This window comes from Thunnus thynnus, chromosome 22, assembly GCF_963924715.1.
Source record: "Thunnus thynnus chromosome 22, fThuThy2.1, whole genome shotgun sequence".
Classification (NCBI taxonomy): Eukaryota; Metazoa; Chordata; class Actinopteri; order Scombriformes; family Scombridae; genus Thunnus; species Thunnus thynnus.
Window position 1 is genome coordinate 23,368,897 of NC_089538.1, and position 22,647 is coordinate 23,391,543.

The 22,647-nt window shown below is 39.0% G+C and overlaps 1 protein-coding gene across 1 annotated transcript in view; it reads left to right on the top strand.

Moving 5' to 3' along the window:
* Nucleotides 1–3,936: 3,936 nt before the first annotated feature.
* LOC137174193 (zinc finger protein 850-like) overlaps nt 3,937–22,647 on the top strand; it is a 343,824-nt gene continuing 325,113 nt past the window's right edge. The window contains exons 1-2 of the mRNA XM_067579350.1: nt 3,937–4,540; nt 5,206–5,744. Of these exons, the coding sequence (XP_067435451.1) occupies nt 4,454–4,540; nt 5,206–5,744 (626 nt within the window). The 5' untranslated portion in view covers nt 3,937–4,453. The remainder of the gene's footprint in view (nt 4,541–5,205; nt 5,745–22,647) is intronic.

Genomic DNA, 22,647 nt, shown 5'->3' on the forward strand with positions numbered 1-22,647 from the left:
GAAGGGCGAAACTTCTCATCTCCGGTTTGATTTTGTCTCATTCAGTCTGACTTGACGCAGCTGTGTGTGTGTGTGTGTGTGTGTGTGTGTGTGTGTGTGTGTGAGTGTGTGTGTGTGTGTGTGTGTGTGTGTGTGTGTGTGTGTGTGTGTGCGCGCGCGCGCATTAATCCCGGACAGCGACATCCGGCGGTCCGGCAGAGAAATAGCTGCTGCACACAAAAACAATACAAATCCATCAAATTTTATTATCATACCACATTATTTTATCACAAAGAAAGTTCAGTTTCACTTTATTTGTTGGAGTTGAATTACCAACCGGGAAAAGGGGACAACAAAGGCCCCAGGTTGTCTGTGTCTCCTGCATTTTATCTAATCATAAGGCAATGTCTTGAATATATAATAGACATTTTTATTGAACGGTGCATATTCTTAAACAGGTATTTGTTTGATCACTGTTTATTATAAACTGAGGATAATACCAGTGTAGTTGACCCTGGTATTATTCTGATGTATGAATACTGGTTGATTTCTCAAAAAAATTGGAGGAATGTGTGTTGTCCTACAGATTTAATCCAACTAGAGCTGCAAAAATTAGTGTATTAATCGATCTGTTGATCTACAGAAAGTGAATCAGCAACTATGTTGATAATCAAGTACTCATTTTAGTCATTTTTTAAAGCAAAAATCCAAAACATTAGATGTCTTCAGTTTCTCAGATGTGATGATTTAATGCTTTACTTTGTCATACATGATAGTAAATTGAATATCTTTGGGGTTTGGACTGTTGGTTGCAACAGACAACATGCATTTTTCTCTATTTTTTAACATTAACTGTTAGTTGCAGCCCTAAATCTGACCCTGCAATAGTTAAGTATCATTATCTATTTGGTTTGATTTATTTTATATTTGACAGAAAATAATCAGGTAGCTCTCAAGTATTCATTTATTGCAGAAACACGTTTGAAAATCAAACATCTGCAGCCACAGTGAACAGTACAGAGGGGTCATTATTAACAGAAAACAAACGAACGGTGTGATGCTCACAAGCAGTAATACAAACAAATACCAGGGTCCAAAAACCATGTATAAATACACAATCCCCAGTGAAGTAGCCCACTTTGTGCCCAGTGTTCCCAGTCTGTTTGTGCTGGTCTACTGGTATTTGGCCAGCAGTATAACCAGGCTGAAGATGAGCCAAAGAACCAGGAGGTGAGAGGTCACCAGGAGAAAGGCCACTGGGTAAAGGTGTATTCTTGGAGCTTTGGCGGGCAAACGCTGTGGGAGCCACGTCCTGCTTTAAGGTCTTGTTTGGAGAAATTCAAGGACTGACAGATGATTTGTTAACAAGGGCAGCACTTTTAGATGTTATTGTTTCATAAAAACACTTTCAAGTCCAACCTTTCATTATTTTAAATTCATTTTTTTACAGATTTTATTTCACAGAGTCAAGTCTCACCACAGCAGCGATCCACAGAACCTCCATGTTCTTCCTCTTTCTGGCTTTGACGCTGTGATCCAGAGACGACAACAAGTCTGACAGCGACTGGAAACCAGCTGGAGAGAGAGAGACCAGTTCTGATCAGTGACTGTAGTTCTTGTCTGTAACGCACTGACTACAGTAAAATTGTCCTGATGTCTTCTTCATGTTGTAAGGTAATTATGGGACAGAAGTTAAAGCAATTCACAGAGGAACCACTGACAGGTTAAGATTATATATATAAAAAATCTCCCTCTCACCCCCCTCCCATGGTGGTGTGTCTTCCTCAAGCTTGGGTCCTCTACCAGAGGCCTGCTGGGAGTTTGAGGGTTCTGCGCAGTATCTTAGCTGTTCCTAGGACTGTGCTCTTCTGGACAGAGACCTCAGATGTTGTACCTGGAATCTGCTGGAGCCACTCTCCCAGTTTGTGGGTCACAGCCACCAGTGCTCCGATTACCACTGGCACCACTGTTGCTTTTACTCCCCACATCTTTTCTAGCTCCTCTTTCAGCCCTTGGTATTTTTTGATCTTCTTATGTTCCTTCTTCTTGATGTTGCTGTTGCTTGGGATTGCTACGTCTATCACCACTGCCTTCTTCTGTTGTTTGTCGATCAACATGATGTCCGATTGGTTAGCCATCACCAGCTTGTCAGTCTGGATCTGGAAGTCCCATAGGATCTTAGCTTGGTCATTCTCAACCACCTTAGGAGGTGTCTTCCATTGTGACCTTGGGACTTCCAGTCCATACTCAGTGCAGACGTTCCTGTACACTATGCCAGCCACTTGGTTATGGCGTTCCATGTACGCTGTTCTTGCCTTCATCTTGCACCCTGCTATTATGTGCTGAACTGTCTCAGGAGCATCTTTGCACAGCCTGCACCTGGGGTCCTGTCTGGTGTGGTAGATCCCCGCCTCTATTGATCTTGGACTGAGTGCCTGTTCTTCTGCTGCCATGATTAGTGCTTCTGTGCTGTCCTTCAGTCCAGCCTTTTCCAGCCACTGGTAGGATTTCTTGGTATCAGCCACTTCTTCTGTCTGTCGGTGGTACATGCCGTGTAGGGGCTTGTCCCTCCATGATGGTTCCTCCTCCTCCTCTGCATCATCAGGTTTCTGCTGCCTGAGGTTCACTTAGCAGTTCATCTTTGGGGGCCATCTTCCTGATGTATTCCTGGATGTTGGTTGTTTCGTCCTGGACAGTGGCTCTGACGCTCACCAGTCCTCGGCCTCCCTCGTTCCGCTTAGTGTACAGTCTCAGGGTGCTGGACTTGGGACGAAACCCTCCATGCATTGTGAGGAGCTTCCTTGTCTTGATATCAGTGGCCTCCTTTGGCCAGCTTATTATACCAGCGGGGTATCTGATGACCGACAAGGCATATGTGTTGATGGCTCGTATCTTGTTCTTCCCATTCAGCCGGCTTTTCAGGACCTGCCTTACTCTGTGTAGGTATTTCGTTGTGGCTGACTTCCTTGCGGCCTCCTCAAGGTTTCCATTTGATCCCAAGGTATTTGTAGCTGTCCTGAACATCTGCAATGCTGCCTTCTGGTAGTTATATATGTATATATATCACACAACACACTGTCTCAAGAGGATCACAACAAAATAAAGGTTAATGAAAGTTAATAGGGATGTGCAGAGAGCCCAGTATTTGTATCTGTATTTGCTGAGGCAGAAAAATGATTTGTATTCGAATAAAAATGGAAAGAGGCTTAAAAATCCTGTTTTTGTTTTTATTACGCTTTTAATTTTAGAAAATTAAAGTGTTACAATAAGTAATAGGTCTTTTTTGCTCAGGAAGGTTCCTTATCGAGTGAAATGACCCGGAAGTATCTAAGTGGCAGCCATGATAAGAGCTGGTCGAATTCTAACTGCTAAGGAAAGGTGCTTCAATGCTTCCTTTCTAATCTCCTTTAGTATAGGGTACACTTGACCATCCTTTACGAAAGGAAAGGAGATAATCTCGTCCCATAATTCCTTGCGGCAGTAAGCGACGCACCATTCGCAAATTCAAACGATTAAACCCACATTACACACATCCACAGCGGTCCGGGTCCCCTCCTCCAAAACTGTGTTCAGCTTGTTTGATATTACAATAAACAAATGTACAAAGCGTTATACGTTTTTCGTATGAATTAAAAAAAAAAAAAAACAGAAATTCGTGTGCTTTTCCCGTTTTCGTCTTCAAATCGGCAATTGGAATAGAAATCAGGAGACACAGACCCACAGCCTGTATCAACCGGAACAACTTTAAAGCTCAAACAAGTCAACATTTCAAGGTGTTTGGGTTTCTATGTGGTGGTTCTTAAACTAGTATATGCATTATGGGCTAATAACAGATTATAATCGGCACATTAACCATAATTATTAACCATAATTCATCATGTTTGAAACTTAAGAACGACGATTATATATATATATATATGTGTATATATATATATATACACACACAGTAGTAGATTTGTAGGCCTACCATGTGATGTCATACATTTAACATTTATTTTTATACAATAATTGGGATTCAGGAGGTTGAGTGTGAGCAAACATTGTCAATGTGATAGTTTCGTTTCAGTTTTGTGACTCGCAGGCTATATTCCTTTTTTAAATAAAATTCTGACCTGAACTTATTTTTCAGCGTGTTGTACACATTTATATCGCCTGCATGAAACAACACCGTAAGAACGACCGGGGCGAAGTAAGGTGCGCTTTTTGTAGTCCATCTTCAGAACAATGTAGTTTCACCACAGCAGACCTACGTCAATAACATCCGCCGTCGCGTGATTACGTAGCCCGGTGTAAGTGCAGTCGGACTCTCAGCACCGCAGTTGTCTTTTTTCCTCCTCATGACTTCTCCCTCACATCTCTCCTTGACCTCGTGGCGTTTTCCATCGAGGTCAAGGAAAAGTGGTTAGAGAAAGACGACCACCAGTCAGAGAGGAGACCTGCTGGATTTCACAGACCAGGTCCACCAGAAGAGCTAATGGAGGAGAACCAGAACCCGGAGTACCGCATCGACATCCCCATTAAAAGGGAAGAGTCAGGTTCACCCTCTGCTAGCGATGAACAGGTCAGTTCATGACTTCATGATAAAACCGGCTTCATAACGAGACTAAAGACACGAGGACGAGTCTCGAGGGTCCGTGTATCTCATTCTGTTGTTGGAGAGAAAGTCTGAAAAGAGGAAATGCACACTTCCAGGTTTTGTGTTCACGGACTATTTAGGTAGTAAAAACTACAAAAAAAGGTTTCCGTGTTTCCCGATTTCACCTTGTTGCAAACAAAGCTAGAAAATAATCTACGTTTACTCTTTATTTAGTTTTCCATTCTCCGGCGCTGCGCATGTGCAGTACGCCACGTTTAAATGCCCGCCTCAGAAAAAACAGAAATCAGACATTTTAAAATGTTTCTGAAGATGATTTCTAGTTAATGCCAGATACTATGCTTTATTGTGGCTTTGTTTACTTCTACTACTATTTATATTACTACAAAATATATAAATATTGTACAAATGATATAAATATGAACATCATTATTTTACTGAACAGGAAAAAACTAATAGTGTTCACACAAAGGTCAGGAGAGGTCTAGATATTCTGTCTTAGTCTGCAGTCAGGGTCAAGTTTAAAACACTTCTACATTTCCCGCAGTGATTTTAGATCACACGCTCCACCATTCTCCCTGCACCCACTTACTCTCTCTCTCTCTTCTCTGTATGTTTGTCTGTTGTCATAGAAACAAACAAGAAGAAAGGGACTCAAACATCACTGCTGTCAGCACTGTGACAAAGCCTTCACGACATCCAGTTATTTAAAGAGTCATCAGAAAGTTCACACAGGAGAGGAACTTCACAGCTGCGACCAATGTGGAAGAACTTTCGTTAGACACAGTCATCTTAAAAGCCACCTACGCATTCACACCGGAGAGAAGCCGTACAGCTGTGACCAATGTGGGAAAACCTTCGTCAGAGACAGTCACCTTAAAAGCCACCTACGCATTCACACTGGAGAGAGGCCGTACAGCTGTGACCAATGTGGGAGAGCTTTCGCTCAAGACAATCAACTTAAAAGCCACCAACGCATTCATACTGGAGAGAAGCCGTACTGGTGTGAACAATGTGGGAAAACTTTCACTCAATACACTGGTTTAAAAAGTCACCAACGCATTCATACTGGAGAGAGGCCGTACTGGTGTGAACAATGTGGGAAAACTTTCGCTCAATACACTGGTCTAAAAAACCACCAACGCATTCACACTGGAGAGAAGCCGTACTGGTGTGAGCGATGTGGGAAAACTTTCACTCAAGACCGTTACCTTAAAAACCACCAACGCAGTCACACTTGAGAGAAGCCGTACTTGTGTGAACAATGTGGGAAAACTTTTGCTCAATACACTGGTCTAAAAACCCACCAACACATTCACACTGGAGAGAAACTGTACTGGTGTGATCAATGTGGGATAACTTTCACTCAGGGCGCTAACTTAAAAGCCCACCAACGCAGTCATTCAGCATCGTGTTGAACATGTTTTAGAGGCAGGTTAGCGACTCCTCTTGAGCTTCTCTACAAACTGAGGACTGCCAATTGTAACTTCAGAATCAGCTTGTATGCCATTAGTGGCCCTTGTGACCAAATTTTAATCTCTTGATAGGTTGTAGTTCACTTCTACCCTGAGAGGTTGTTTTGTTTTTTTCACCTTGAGTTTCATGTCGATCCAAGTTGTAGAAATGCTTAAAATATGACTCATGTAACATTGTAACACAATCTAAAAAGGTTTTGACCCAAAACATCTATCATGTAAACAGCCTGTGTAGTGTGTGCTGTCATTTGTTTATTAGGCTCCCCATTAGTTGCTACTCGGGTGGCAACTATTTGTCCCGGGGTCCATAAGTAGCTCAGGTCTGGGCAAAATGCTCCTTGAAATGAAATGGTTAGATTATTAATAGTGAAGCATCAGTGTTAGAGCAGCATGTTACTGTTGTAGCTGCTGGAGGTGGAGCTAGTTTCAACTACTTTATATACAGTTAGCTAGTTTAGTCCAGTGGTTAGACGTCCACCCCTTTTTTATTTGTTTACTTTTCATTTTTATTTCGTTTTTATTATGATTTACCTTTTTTTTTTTTTTTTTTAAATGGTCTCAAATCCTCATTTTACATTTTGTATTTTGTATGCAGAAAGTTCTGTTTTCCAAGTTTGTTGTTTCAATACAATAAAAACAGTGTTTGGAAATAAGACACTACTATAAATTCTGTGACACTAATATTGAAACATTAGAGCATTTATTTTCAGGTGAGGAATGTTTGGGAATCATTTGAAAATCGGACACCTGAAAAGACACATGTATGAAATTACTCGGATACAAAACTAGGAGTTATAATAGAAGAAGGAAAAGTGGAAATATTGTACAATTGCTAAATTATTTTTGGTAAACAATGTATTCAAAAATGTTGAGGTATCAATATTTGTTTTCTTTCAAAAATGTGCATCAAAACAAACTTCAATCATCATAGAGGAGAAAGAGTATATGAAATATGTGGTGTATTTGTATTGAATGGTATATTTTACTTATTTTTATTTTGTTTAATCTTAATTTAATCAGGCAGTCTCATTGAAATTAAGATCTATTTTCCAAGAGAAACCTGAGAACAAAAACACTCATAAGACAAGAATACAATCAGAAGACAGAAACGCAGCTACACAATGAACAAGGAATTAATATAAACAGTTATAAGAATCATAAAAATCAGATAAAGCTTTTAAAATCTCCAAGGGGAATGAAAGCCTCTAGTTTGAAGGTGCATAGTACCTGAAACCAGTTCTGTCAACATTAGGTGAGGGATATATATAGGGTTAAGTAGTTGCTGGATCATGTGCTGCAGTTACTAGATTTTAATGAGAGGAGAGATGTGAGGTAGTTTGGAAGCCCTTGGTAGCGCTTTATAGATGAATAACAAGGATGTCCAACCAACCTTTTTAATACAGAGGACAATGATGAGTATGAAATTTGTAATTTGTTATGAGGCGTAAGGCACTATCATACACAGAGTTTAACTGCTGAAGTGTTGATGGAACAGCAGGACAATACAGAATATCTCCTTAGTCAAGGACAGATATGAAGGTTGACTGCACAATAGTTTTACAGATGGAGGAAGACAGACATCCTTTGATTCTATACAAGAAGCCTAGTTTGATGATTTTTGGGTCAAATGTTGAATATGATGAATCTTGAATGATAGTCTGCTGTCAAGCCAAATTCCTAAGTATTTGTATGACTCAGCAAGAGTAATATGGGTGCCATTTAAAGTTTTAATGGCAGGATAGTCACTGGTGGAGGTGGAGAATACTATGTACTTGGTCTTTTCTGCATTTAAAACTAATCCGTGATTAAGGAGTGATAATTGGAAAGCATCAAAGGCAGACGGAAGACGAGTCAGGGCCTGGGCTAGGGAGGAGTCTGGGGCATATAAAATTGTATGTCTGCAACAAAAATGGGAATTGAAGTATTAATTAGAATTATGTTATGTATGTATAATGTAAACAGTAATAGGCCAAGGATAGACCCCTGTGGCACCCCATTTCTGATGGTATGATGGCTTGACTGAGGACCATCAGCAACAACAGTCTGAGTTCTCTCTGTAATGAACCGTGGCTTCATCTAAACCTATAGACTGTAGTTTGTGGAGTAGGATTTTATGATTGACAGCATCAAATGGTTAGAGGTCAACGAAGAGAGCTGTGCAAAATTGTTTTTTTAACCAGGGAGGAGACAGTGTTGTCAATGACTGAAAGTGCAGCTGTAATTGTGGTGTAACCCACGCGAAAACTAGACTTGTAGCTGCAGTAAGTTTACTGAATAAATAAAGGTGTGCAATTGTAAATTGACCAATAATTCTAGGATTTTTGCTAAGAAAGGAAATTTAGGTATTGGACGGTAGTTGAAATCAATGACATCACTTTTATGTAAGGGTACAACTAAGGCACTTTTCCACGAAGCTGGAATCATGCTTGTTTAAAAAGATTTGGTTAAAAATATGTGCTAAATGTGGACAGATTAAAGGGGCACCTAGATGAAGAAGACATAGGTCAAGATTATCTGCATCAGTGTTTTTGCATGCTTTTAAGGTAAGCAGAGCTTTGTGAACATCTGTACTGCTTACCAAACTAAAAAAAAAAGTGCAGTCAGAAGAGGCTGGGGCATTATGGACTCCCTCTGCTGGACAGATATGGTAATTGTCCACAGTTGAATCTGCAGGCATATTATCAAATAAAAGACCACAGGAGAGGAAATGGTGATTAAAAGCTTCAACCACGAATGATCTATTGGAAAGATGACCAGATACTTGTTTGATTAACATTCCAATATTTAGTGGAACTTTCACAGGCAGAGAGAGCTGACTGATAGTCATTTGATTAAGCCTTCCTATCATGCTGGTCCAGATGTTTATTTGTTTCCAAGTTTCAATTGTTAAAAGCATAATAAAAACAGTGTTAAAAAAGAAGAAACTACTACAAATCCTGGGACACTAATACTGAAACATTACAGCATTTATCTGTTTTTATGTGTATGCACTAAAGAATGTTTTGGGAATCATTTAAAAATTGGGTACCTGAAAAGGACACATGTATACTAATTACTATGATATAAAACTTATAATAGAGGAAAGAAAAGTGGAAATGTATAATTGTTGGATTATTTTGGCCAAACAGGGCATTCACAAATGTTGAGGTTTAAATATCACTTTTTCTTCAAAGATGCAAAGAAAACAGGAAATCACAGCAGAGGGGAGGGAGTATATGGAATATTGAGGAAAAAGCCTTTATTAATTACATGGCAGTTTGAAAGAGGACAGACTTGCTCCTTTCATCAACTTCTTTATTCAAACAGCATTACGTTGGAACAAAGCCCAACGTTTTAATTTACGCCTTCACCAAGGGACCAAAAGGGAATAATGGGTTAAAAACCACTTCTTATAAATTTTCAATCATCACACAAGGCAACCTGTAGCATAATTATATCATTCAGTAATCAGGCCATCATCTGAGTCATCTGAGAACAGTGTTCATCCCTCCAAAAGAGTTCCAGAGACTGTAGAATCAATGCCAAGGCTGAGGAACACCATTCTTCAAAAAGATATTCCCTCATTTGGTGTTTTGATGGTGGTGGCGGAGAGCACTGTCTAGCACATCAGTCCAAAATCTCCCATAAGTGTTCAGCTAGGTTAAGATCTCAGAAAAACTTTTTATTGATTTGCAGTGACCCTTCCCTTTAAGGGGACAAGTGGATCCAAACCATGCCAGCAAAACGCCCCCCAAAGCAGAACAGAGCCACCAGATCCCCTCACTGTAGGGGTCAAGCACTCAGACCTGGACCAGTTTTTCCTTTAATTTGTCACCCGTCTGTATATATACATGTATACGTATATACACTGCTCAAAAAAATTAAGGGAACACTTAAGATGTGTATAACACCAAGCCAGTTAAACCTCAGGGATACCAATCTGTCCATTCAGGAAGCACAAGTGATTGTGAATGAATTTCACCTGCTTTAGTGCAAATGAAAGTGACAACAGGTGCAATGGAGAGGCAAAAGCAAGACAACCCCCAAAAAAGGAATGGTTTTGCATGTGGTGGCCACAGACAATTGCTCTCTCCTCATCCTTCCTGACTGACTCTTCTCTAGTTTTGTGTTCTGCTAGTGTCCTTGTCACTACTGGTAGCATCAGGCAGTACCTGCAGCCCAATCAGGTTGCACAAGTAGTCCAGCTCCTCCAGAATGTCACATCCATACGTGCGGTCGCAACAAGGTTTGCTGTGTCTGCCAGCACTGTCTCAAGAGCATGGAGGAGATACCAGTAGACCGGCTGTTACACCAGGAGAGCTAGACAGGGCCATAGAAAGGCATCGACCCAGCAGTAGGACCAGTATCTGCTCCTTTGTGTGAGGAGGAACAGGAGGAGCACTGCCAGAGCCCTACAAAATGACCTCCAGCAGGCTACTGGTGTGCATGTTTCTGACCAAACTGTCAGAAACAGACTCCATGAGGGTGGCATGAGGGCCTGATGTCCTCTAGTGGGACCTGTGCTCACAACCCAGCACTGTGGAGGTCTCTAAGGATAAGAACATCAGTGACCCACTGCCAAACTGGTCATGCTGGATGATATTACAGGCAGCATAACGTTCACCAGGACGTCTCCAGACTCTTTCACACCTGTCACATGTGCTCAGTGTGAACCTGCTCTCATCTGTGGAGAGAACGGGGTGTACCAGTGGCGGACCTGCCGATGCTGGTGTTCTCTATAGAATGCCAATCGAGCTGCACGGTGCTGGGCTGTGAGCTCTGAGGGACTTTCTTCTTGCCGCTGTCGCCTCACATGCTTTCCTTTTAATACACCAGCATTTCGCTTGCTTTCAGGGGACAACTGTAAAAAAAAAAGCACAAGAAAATCAATTCAATCCAATTTCTAATTGGATGATTTTAAATTAAGTTACTGACAATACATAGCCTGATATATTTGGTATCTTTGATATCTTTTCCACTGGAATTTATAATAAAGCTTTGTGGGTTTTCACAAAGTTTAGCTTCATAGCAGGAAACGGGACTCTTCATTCCAGTGTGAGATGATGAGAAGGTCTCTTCTTTGCTTCAGCTGCAGGGAAACCTGTGAGGAGAGTGACTTTTGTTCTCTTTACGGCTCGAGTGACACATGTCATGTGTAAAGAAAGCTTTGTGAGAACAACTGGCAGTGACTGGATCTGAAGACTTCAAATGAGAATCTTTACATATCACACATGGTATGATTTTATCTGCCAACTGTCAACCTCAACACCTCACTCTAACCAAGACTGTAAAAACCTGCACCAACTCGCTTCCATCAATTGTCACGCCCAAACCATAATCATAATTAACTCAACAGTCGTCATGTGTGTCTACGCCTTTGATAATTATCTCCAAACACACATGACGACATTTTCTGGCATAAATAGGCATAAAGCTGGCGTTGATTTTATGCATCTTTCATGTCAGCACATATCAATGTGATTGAATGAATTCATCTTATCTGTTTTTTCTGTTCCTCCTCATCCTACCATCCCAGACCCCACATGCTGGAGCTTGATATGTGTCCTAACTTATCACTCTATCATAGCAATGGAGAAAAAGCCATCTGCTGTTATTGCGCCTCAAAAAGGTGTCCTGCATAAACATGCAGTGTCTTCAGATTTCTTGGCAAATTCTTCTGTGGGTTTTCATCTGTCTACCCTGATATGAAGTAGATTCTTGCCACCATACTGTATTTTATATACAACATGTAACTTTTTTATAACACAATATGTTTATAAAGCTGTGGTAGATTATGATTATACAATCAAAAATAATTGGTTCCTGTTTGTTCACGCAAAACAAATTAAATGTGATGCTAACATCTCTATTAGATTATTATTAATCCTTTATATTACAGTCTCTCACCAAATGCAGCTCTGTATGTTTGTGTGTACTGTAGTCATAGTACCTGACCAACAGTCATAGTACCATGCCCACTTAGATGACATGCCTGAATATGCCTGCCTAATATAGAGAGTTTGAGAATGTGAGAAATAATGACACACCTATGCCTGTAATTAACTGCCAAATATGCCAAAGTATTGCATATTTGGCAGTTAATGACAGGCACAGCAATGCCAAAGTATTGCTAAATCTGAGATTGCCAGAGATTAACAATTTATATAGACTTCATCATGGGTGCATTACCAATAGAGAAAAGCAGGCAACTGCCCTGGGAGCCCTTGACCCCTGGTTTAATGTGTAATTGTTAATCATTTGTGTTATTTGATTAAAGGTCCAGTGTGTAGTATTTAGTAACATCTAAAAGAACAGACTTGGTAAAAATTGAATAGATTGTTTATAAGAATATCTTAATTAGTGTCTAATCAGCTGAAAATAATAATTGTTGTGTTTTCGTTACCTTAGAATAAGCCCTTTATATCCACATGGGAGCGGGTCCCCCTCCACGGTGGCCGCTATGTTGCATCGCCATGTTTCTGCAGTAGCGCAGAATGGACAAACCTAACACTGACTCCAGTGAGGGCCTTACACGTTTTAGATTCAGTGGGCGACTACCGGAAATGCATTGGTTTTAAAATGAAGAAGAAGAACGGACCAAACATTTTGTATTGTGAGAAGTTTTTGAAACCAAAATCTGATAAATGGAGGATCATACTTATTTAGAAAATCACAGGAGCGTGAATTGTCATCGTCAAAGAAACAAAAACACGAAGAAGCTAAATGAAATCGGGACAAGCAACGGCATAAAACGAGGATAAACCCAGATGGAAATCCCTGATGAGAGAAATGTTTGCAGACTGACGCCAAAGTTTCCTGTTTATTGCTGGACAGGTAAGAGTGTAATGTATATTTATTTTGCCCCGCTGGTAATGGTTCAAAACCTATATGATGTACAATGTTTATTAGCAGTACATTAGTTTCCCTGAAAAGAAACGCCACCATGTATCGTTAAATATTAGCACACTTTAGCTTCAGTTTGTGCCTCTCACGGAGGCAATGTCGTGCTAATAACCCAACAATTTATTCATTTTCTGGGGCAGTAAGACAACACATTGACTGATAACTAAGATATAAAATGTATGAAATAGTAAATTAACTCTATGTGTAATGGTACTGTCTTCCACAGAAGCAGTTTTCCCTGCAGCTGCTGCTCTACACACAGCTCCTGGAGCAGATGAGGAACAGCAGTGCCAGTGAATCACGGGTGTTGTTCCTGCCATGAGGGCATCTTCATCCAGAGCAGTAAATTGAGTACCTTTGGTGTGGTATTGGTCTGACCCTTGTCAGCTATTATATGTGCAGCAATTTGACTGCTGGACGGTGATCGGATAAGTTTAATCACACTGCTTTTAGTGTTCAAACAGACTAATGATTTGATAGATAATTCTGTCTTTATCAGTCAACTCTGAAGAACACATAATAAGCTGTCAAAATGTTTGTTTGAACAGTAAAAGCTGCATGCTTATGTTATCCTTTTATTGTCCAGATTGAAAAGGATGTCCAAAAATGTTTCTGTTAAATAAAAGATATTTTTTGTCCCTGATCCTCTTCCCCTGCTTCCGCAGTGCCGGTGTTTGCTCTCCTCCCTCGCCTGGCTCTGCCTGCAGCAGAACCGCTAACTCGCCCTCTTTCTGGCCCTCTTCCTCCTCCTCTAACCTCCTCTAACCTCCAGTACTTGACTCTGCAAACGGATAATAAAATATGTAATGTTATCCTGCCAACGCTATCTCGCTATCAATAACACCTAACGTTAGAATAAAATAACGTAAGTTTTGTTTAGCATTACGTTGCTAATGTTAGCTTATATTACCAAAACAGTAAAACACTCATAATTGCTATCTTACTTGTGAGCTATAACCTATAGTATTATAGACTAAATAATTAAATACATCTTCACCTCATCGTTTGACTTGTTAGAAATGCTCGAACTTGTCATGGACGATGACATCTTCAGCAAATAGCTTCTTGTCCTTGAAGGCCACTGTAGCTTCTGGAATCTCTCCAAAGTCTTAGGGAGGGGAGGGGTGAGCAGCAGAGTGCTTCAATCTAGAACCTCACCGTTAGATGCCGCTAAATACCACACATATTACACACTGGACCTTTAAATGCAAATTTGACAATGTTTTGTTTGGTAACATAACCATAAATGGAAAGAGTCAAATATTCTCAATATTGGCAAAACTGTCACTTCACTTATTGACCTAATACTATTTGTCAGTGACATATTTTCCTAATTTGATATGTGGAACTGTTGTTAGATAATAATGTATGGACACTAAAGCACAAAGCCTTATTTAAACATATATTAAGTGCAAGTTTTACACACTAAAAATCACTGGGTTACAATTTTACCCAGTTTGCATCAATATAGCACCAACACAGTACTGGGTTGATGTTGTTTTGCCCCAGTTTTAGGTATTTTTTATTTTACTGTTGGATTATTTACCCAAACTAAAGCTTGTTATAATCTGATCTACTCTTTTTAAATTTACATGTCGCAGTTTGTTATTGATTGTTAAAAGCTTGTGTATCTTTTGAATGTCTTATGCACGTTGCTTTGTAGTTTTTATCTAAAGCTTGTTGTGTGTAACAAATTGCTGCTGGGTAAAGTTAACCCAATGTTGTGTTGGTGCTATATTGACCCAAACTAGGTAAAATTTTAACCCAGCGATTTTTAGTGTGTAATGTTAATGCTAATGTGCATCTTAATCAGAATGAAAAAGTCATGACACAAACAGAAAGTATAAACAAAACAAAACAAAGGCAAGCCACTATTTTGCCAAATCATTCAAATTTAGGGTGCACCTTATCGGGTGAGGTTGTCATGGCGAGAGCAGTTTCATCTTATTCATCTGCTGTTTAGTCCCTCTTGTTTTAATCTGTCCTATCATTGCAGACCAGCCATTCCTCTCCTGCCCATCAGTAGTGCTCAGGGTGTTTCCGCCTTTGCCAGTCACTCTACTCTGCACCTGCCTGCACTCCTGCCACTCCGTTTGCCATTAATCATTGTCTACCAGGCCACATTCCTGCCTTTAAACTGCTGCCTGTCTGCCTTGGCTCTTTGGACTTGTTTGCCTGTACTGACTGCCTATCATGTACCTGCCTAGAAACCAAGTAAATATCATCTAATCCTTTCTGATGAGTCAGGTCAGGTTATGACCGATGCAGTTGTAACTAAAGGCTAAAAATACACTGTGACTTGAAGCATGGGACAGGAATCCAGTCCCTGGTGGCAAAGTCCAACACATTCTCACTCCCAACTCGTCACGTACCGAGGCTTGGTCAGGACCCCGTGCCATCACTTTTTAACGCACTGGGTACCCCTTTAGTGTCATTTTTCAACGTGCAGTGTCACGGCAGTCACTTTTAAAAAATAATTAGATTTTATGGTGTGACAATGCTGTGGTTAAGGTCTGGTTAGGTTTAAGCACAAAAAACACTTGGTTAGGGTTAGGGAAAGATCATGGTTTGGGTTTTAAAAAATAAAATAAAAATGGCAAGGTGGTCTCGAACCAATTTCCAACTTTCTGCCAACAACATTGCAAGCCATCCACCAACCCCTTCACCTCCTAATAAGACAGTCAGCTTATATAGATGTCATATGAAGTACGTCACTTCAGAAATGTTAATATGATACGTATTGTTGAAATGTTAATATGCTCCGTATTACAGGTGTTAAAATGTAGATATTCAACGTATCTGTGGTTTGCAGAAACATACAATGCCAATGGTTTTATTCTGGCGACCAGGCTGAAATTTATCACCTTATATAGACGTCATTGGTCTCATGGTGTCTATTTCAGACGTTGTGGGAGTTCAACAGAAGTCTATTGGACAACCCTGCATGTTGAAAAATGATGCTAAATGAGTACCCAGTGCATTAAAAAGTGACGCCATGGGGTCCTGACCAAGCCTTGCAAAGGGCTGCAAAGTCATATGCTTTGTGCACAAACCAAGCATCTCACAAGCACCTTTCTATGCTTTTTTTGCTGAGAAATAATGTCTAACTAAGAAAACAAACCAAACAAAATAAAAAGAACTTCACACATGAAATTCACATTTTCATGACATTTACAACAAATTCACAAAAACTTCTACATACAGTACAATATGTAAATCCGTTACATATGAAATGCTGTTTTACATGTGATAACCCACATTTACTTTATATGTAACAGGATTATTTATCACATGATATCTTATGTTAGACATGTGAAATACTTGAAAATTCCTGAATCCCTGTATCATGTTAATTTATTAGTATAGTATTAGTATCAGTGGAATGTCTGAAAACAACATGTGCCTGTATGTGATACATGTGTAAAAAAAACAGCATCATAAATTCACATGCTTTTTTGTAAGATATACTAATTGTGAAGTATTGTTAAAGGTATAATATTATGAATTGGTCCCTCTGACTGATATATTATTATATATGACATCATTAGATTATTAATAGTGAAGCATCAGTGTTAGAGCAGCATAGGTAGGTTACACACTGTGCTGCCTCTGATGTCTCTGTCTCTCACTACTTTGCTAGAGTTCCTTCAAACTGTCAGAGAGACTACAACCTGTTGGCCTTTGACGCTGATGGAGACGAGGTGAAATGCAGATATGGAAATACAGCAGCAGAAGAATGTAATCCCTGCACACCACCGTCTGTTCTGACCATTTCACCAGTGAGTTTTTTGGTTTTTTTACATCACGGATTGTAAATATACAAGACTTTCAGGTTATTTGCAGCATTAATCACTCTGCACTATATATGACATTTTAAGATTGGAAACCATGATACATATATCATATATATCATATAGTAACTTACTGTAAAATAAATTACAGTAAGTTACTTGTCAATTGCTGCCAGTTAATTACTGTAAATATAAGCACAGTAAACTTTCTGTAAAATAAATTACAGTAAGTGTACTTTGTTATTTAGAGTAGCAATTGTAAAATGAAACAGTAATTTAATGGTACTGTATCTACTTTTACAGTAGCTGTACGTATCTGTAAAATAAAATACAGTAATTATATGCTACTGTGTAATGGATTACAGCACCAGACATTTTGCAGTAAATTAAATTAGTCATATAATGCTGTAAACTTTCAAACCACATTTAAATTTGAATAAATGAGTACAGAACCACCTCTTTATTCTTGTATTATAATTAAACTGATGACTCTTTGATGACATCTGATGGTATACACATTAGTGGAAATTAACTAAATACATTCATTGAAGTATTGTACTTAACAAGTGTGAGGTACTTCTACCATAATATATTTCAAAGGGAAGTATTTTACTTTTTATTCCACTATATTTATTTAACACATATAGTTAATAGTTACTTATCAGATTATGATTTTACACTTAAAACATATGATCATCTAATAAGCTACAAAACCAATTTGGCTTTTGACCCCTTACAAGAAAGCACTGTCTAGTTGTCTAGTTGGTGCTTTGTGAAAATATTTTGCAAAAATCAGAAAAAAAGTAAATACTAATTTGTGTATTAGAACTTCTTCTTCTCCCACTTATCATCTCACAACCCCTCAAATTTATTTGGTGACCCTTTGGAAGGGCTCAACCCCTAGGTTGGGAACCACTGAACTAAACTAGCTAACTGTATATAAAGTAGTTGAAACTAGCTCCACCTCCAGCAGCTACAACAGTAACAAATGTCATGGTTTGAATAATATATCAGTCCCAATGGCCATTTTTTCTTGCAGAACACATTTACTTAAAATACATTCCGCTAATAAATACTTCTGTACCTGTATTTTTTCTGCAGGACTAATTAAAGTCCCCCTTCTCTCAAAAATGTGTTTTTCTTCTTGTTCCTACAGTTGGATGTTTAAGCTGTTTGAGCAGACACAAACAGTTACATACATCTTAAAACATGTCTGGAGGGGATCTTTAAGTATTTACCATTGTTTCATTGGTACTTTTCCTTGAGTAAAGGATCTGAATACTTCTTCCACTGTTGGCTATGGCAAACAACAGTTCCATCTTTGCATTTATGCCTCCCTGACAACGAACAATGAGATTGTAGGTGAATGTTTGTAAAATAGCAGCTGAAGTGCAAAATTGTGGTGAGTTTGATCAGAAAAAAGAAAATCAACAAAAAGACAACACTTGGATTATGGAGAAACAATCTAAATTTCATAGCACAAATCAGGCAAAATTTCTCAAAGGTCAAGGTGAAGCTGGCAGAAGATTTACTATAAAATGTGTATGAACCGTTTCAGCAATGATGTCATGTGCACTAAACAAAGACAACTATATTAACTGACACTGGTTTGTCTATTTTCTCTCTGTTCAGACTTGTACTTTATCATTTCACCCCACCAGCAGCAGTAATGAAGGTTCGTATGCGGTACAGCTGGAGATGGAGGACTTCCCCCGCCACACTATCTCCCTCAATCAAAGTGATGGTGTGGAAACAAGAACTCCTAGTGATGCTCTCAGCAAAATACCGATCAGATTTGTTTTAATGGGTAGGATATCTCTCACTTTACCTTTACAGATTGGAGTTTTAACTCAGTGAAGACAGAGTTTATTTACTTAGCAGGAAAACTGACCTACTCAATAACTTTCATTTCATTCAAATCACAAAACACATAGTCTGCACCTTTCACCTGGATTATCTCAATTTTCTACAAACAAAACTTATGCCATCAGAATAACTTGAAAGATATTATTATCATGACATTCACTGCATAATCACTGTGGTACCTTGATTTAGGCTCTGATTAGTTAGCAGTTCTGTTACAGAAAGATATTGTAAACTTATTGTATGGTGGGCCCTATGTTTTTTTGTTTTTTCTCTATTGTTCCAGTGGACACTGCTGTGCCATGCTGCACAGAGGGAAAGTATCTGCCCAGGTTTCTGCCTCCAACTCCAGCCAAAGGTGCGCAGCTGATCGCATATGTCAACGAGTCCCTGGAAATTAACATCAAGGCAGAGGCAACAAAGTCCCAGTGAGTGAAAAGCAAAACCAAAACATTAAAGGCTAAAAATACACTGTGACTCGAAGCATGGGACAGGAATCCGGTCCCTGGTGGCAAAGTCACATGCTTTGTACACCAACCCAAGCATGTAACAAGCACCTTTCTATGATTTTTGCTGTGATATCATGTCTAACTAAAAAATCAAACAAAAAAAGGAGAACGTGGACTGAAGACAAAACAAAAATCACACATGAAATTCACATTTTCATTTCATTACATTTAAAACAAATTCACAAAAAATACCATATATAGTATGAAAATCACATACGAAATGCTGTGGTAACCCACATTTGTTTTATATGTAGCAGGATTATTTATCGCAAGATATCTTATGTTAGACATGTGAAACACATGAAATTCCCTGAATCCCTGTATCGTGAATTTATTACAAGTGGAATGTCTGAAAACGTGCCTGTATGTGATACATGTGTAAAAAAAATGGCATCATAAATTCACATATACTTTTTTTTTATAAGATATACTAATTGTGAAGTATTGTTAAAGGTGTAATATTATGAATTGGAATGACATGTTAAACATATTCATATGAAGACATGTATTACACCAGATTAAGGCCATACTGCTTTTATTTGCCACATGCAGTGTGTATAGTGAGTCTGAGGACTCTCACTTTTTAAGGTGTACGTAAACAGAATCTCACAAATGATAAAAGCAAAATAATATTGTGTTTCAGTATGAGTAACGTCAGTGGTGGAAGAAGTATTCAGACCCTTTATTCAAATAAAAATACCAATACAGCACTGTAAAAATACTCCATTACAAGTAAAAGTCCTGCATGAAAAATCCCACTCAAGTAAAAGTACATAAGTATTATGAGCTTGATGTAGTTAAAGTATTACAGTTAAAGTACATAAGTATTATGATGTAGTTAAAGTATTGCAGTAAAAGTAGTGGTTTGGTCCCTCTGACTGATATATTATTATATATGACATCATTAGATTATTAATAGTGAAGCATCAGTGTTAGAGCAGCATGTTACTGTTGTAGCTGCTGGAGGTGGAGCTGTTTACGACGCTGACATCAGCAAACCGCTCACCCCCATACACCATACACCCCATCTGCCCGGTACAGTGAAAACCAGGATTCATTCGTGAAGCGAACAATTCTCCAAAGTGCCAGATGCCATCGAAGGTGAGCAATTGCCCACTCAAGTCGGTTACGACGGTTTCTGACAGTTTGTGTAGAAATTCTTTGGTCATGCAAACCAACTGTTGCATCAGCTGTCCAGGTGGCTGGTCTCAGACGATCTTGCAGGTGAAGAAGCTGGATGTGGAGGTCCTGGACTGGGGTGGTTACACATGGTCTGCTGTCGTGAGGCCGGTTGGATGCACTGCCAAATTCTCAGAAACAACATTGGAGACCACTTATGGTAGTGAAATGAAATTCAATTCACAGGCAACAGCTCTGGTGGACATTCCTGCAGTCAGCATGCCAAGCGCATGTTCCCTCAAAACTTGCAACATCTGTGACATTGTGTTGTGTGATAAAACTGCATTCTTTTATTGTGACCATCCCAACACACACCTGTGCAATAATCATGCTGTTTAATAAGCAACTTGATATGAGTTGAGTCTTAGATCTTTTATTTTTTTAAAAAGGGAGTAAAAACAAAAGTGTTGCATTTATATTTTTGTTCAGTGTATTTATACAGTAGTATGTTTTAGTGTAGCCAATACTGTATTGTAGATTATTTGTTTCAAGTCATAACATTTGTTGTTTTCTTTCATTTGGCCAACCACGTTCTGATGTTTTGATAAATTCTAATTTATCTCTGCATACTGTGTCTTGTGTTTTTAAAGGGTTTCACAGCTTTTCTTCAGTGGGCCGCATGGCATGGTAAAGCAGACTGGATTAGAGGGACAGTTCATCTTGAACTGGACTACATCAGAGAAGGAACATGAAGAAAACCATCCCATCTGCTTTGTTGTCCAGGCAGTGAACAAATCAGTCTGTTGTCACTGTACTAATCTAAATATTGAGACATAATATGGTGCTTAAATTATGTGTATGGTTTTGCTAAAGATTAATATGAAAATGTAAGTATGACAAGTGCATCATAATTCCTTATTCTCACCAGTCTTTAACTATAATTAAAAGTATTTTTGAGAGGTACATTAATCAGTATTTCTGTGATGCACAGGATTCAAACTGTTAAAATGATACCTATTAAAAAAGCAGCATTTACTTAGATTTATTTTGTGTAAACATTTAATTTTGTTTAAAAAAACACTCTTGATTTAATTTTTCAGCCTGAACAAGTATCACTCAGAGCTTCGATGTGTGATTGTAAACGTTAGAAACGGTGAGTAGAGTCACCTCGATGTTCATTTCATTCGCTGCTTTTCACAATTATTTTTTTATGTTTGTTATACTTGCAGAACCAACCACCACAACGCTGCCAACAACTACCATTGCTCCCTCCATTAAGTGAATTATAGAGCAGCTCAACCAATCATAAATTAATATTTACATTTCCTTTACTGTTTTTCAATTATTTTATGTTTCAATTATTTTTATGTTTGTTATACTTGCAGAACCAACCACCACAATGCTGCCAACAACTACAACAAACACACCAACTGCCCCACAAAGTACAACCATCGCTCCCTCCAGTAAGTGAATCATAGAAGAACTCAAGCAATCATCAGTTCCTCACCAACACTACATCTTATGCCATTAAGAGCTTGTTGTCTTGCCCTGTCTGAAGTGTTTGTCCTGCACATGGTCACGTGTAAAAAGCTGATTACAAACCTGGTTACATGTATACATATCAGAAATCTGCATTATCCAGGAGAAATCTACCTGAGGAAATCAGGTTTCTCTAATCCCCTACCCCGATTCTGAAAACCAGGTTTCTCATTTACATGACATTTAATGAATCAGCTTACTGGTGAAAGCTGACTGTAACCAAGTTACCTTAATGCAGGTCAATGCCCTGATTGTCTCTCTGCAGGTGCTGACTTGTATCTGAGCCACTTCACACTTGACTCTAAATCGAAACAGAAACCCTGTCTACGGCCCTGATCACACAAAGCACCTGGTCATTAGCTTTCTGCTAGTTAACAGGCACTCTGCTCCATCTGTGCCATTGTTAGAAGTGTCGACCAAGAAGTTATCCATCTCAGAGAAAATCTCATCCATCACTGGTATCTTGCCACTGGAGCTATTGAACTACCTCATTGACCTCTGCCACAGTAACTGGTGAGGCCTTCCCTGAGTCTTTCAGTTGCCTTTGATGACAGCATAAACCTAAACATTGGGTTTACTGAGAGCATTAGATATCCCTGTGCTAAAATGGACATATGGTGTTTTGCAGTGAAATTGTTTAACATCTAGAGTCTCATTTTACCACCTGTTATTTTATACAGTCACTGGAAATGGAAGAGAAGTTCAGAGCAACGGGATGGAGTGCAGAGGACCTCGTAAATATACAATTTCAACATTGCTCTAGAAAACATAAGAACATCGTCTTTACAATTCCTTTAAGCACCTAATGTTTTATAACATTAATAACTAAAAGAACCTTGACTATCTTAAGTTGACTGAGTCAGACAGAGCACAGATATTGAAGTTTCTCATGTCAA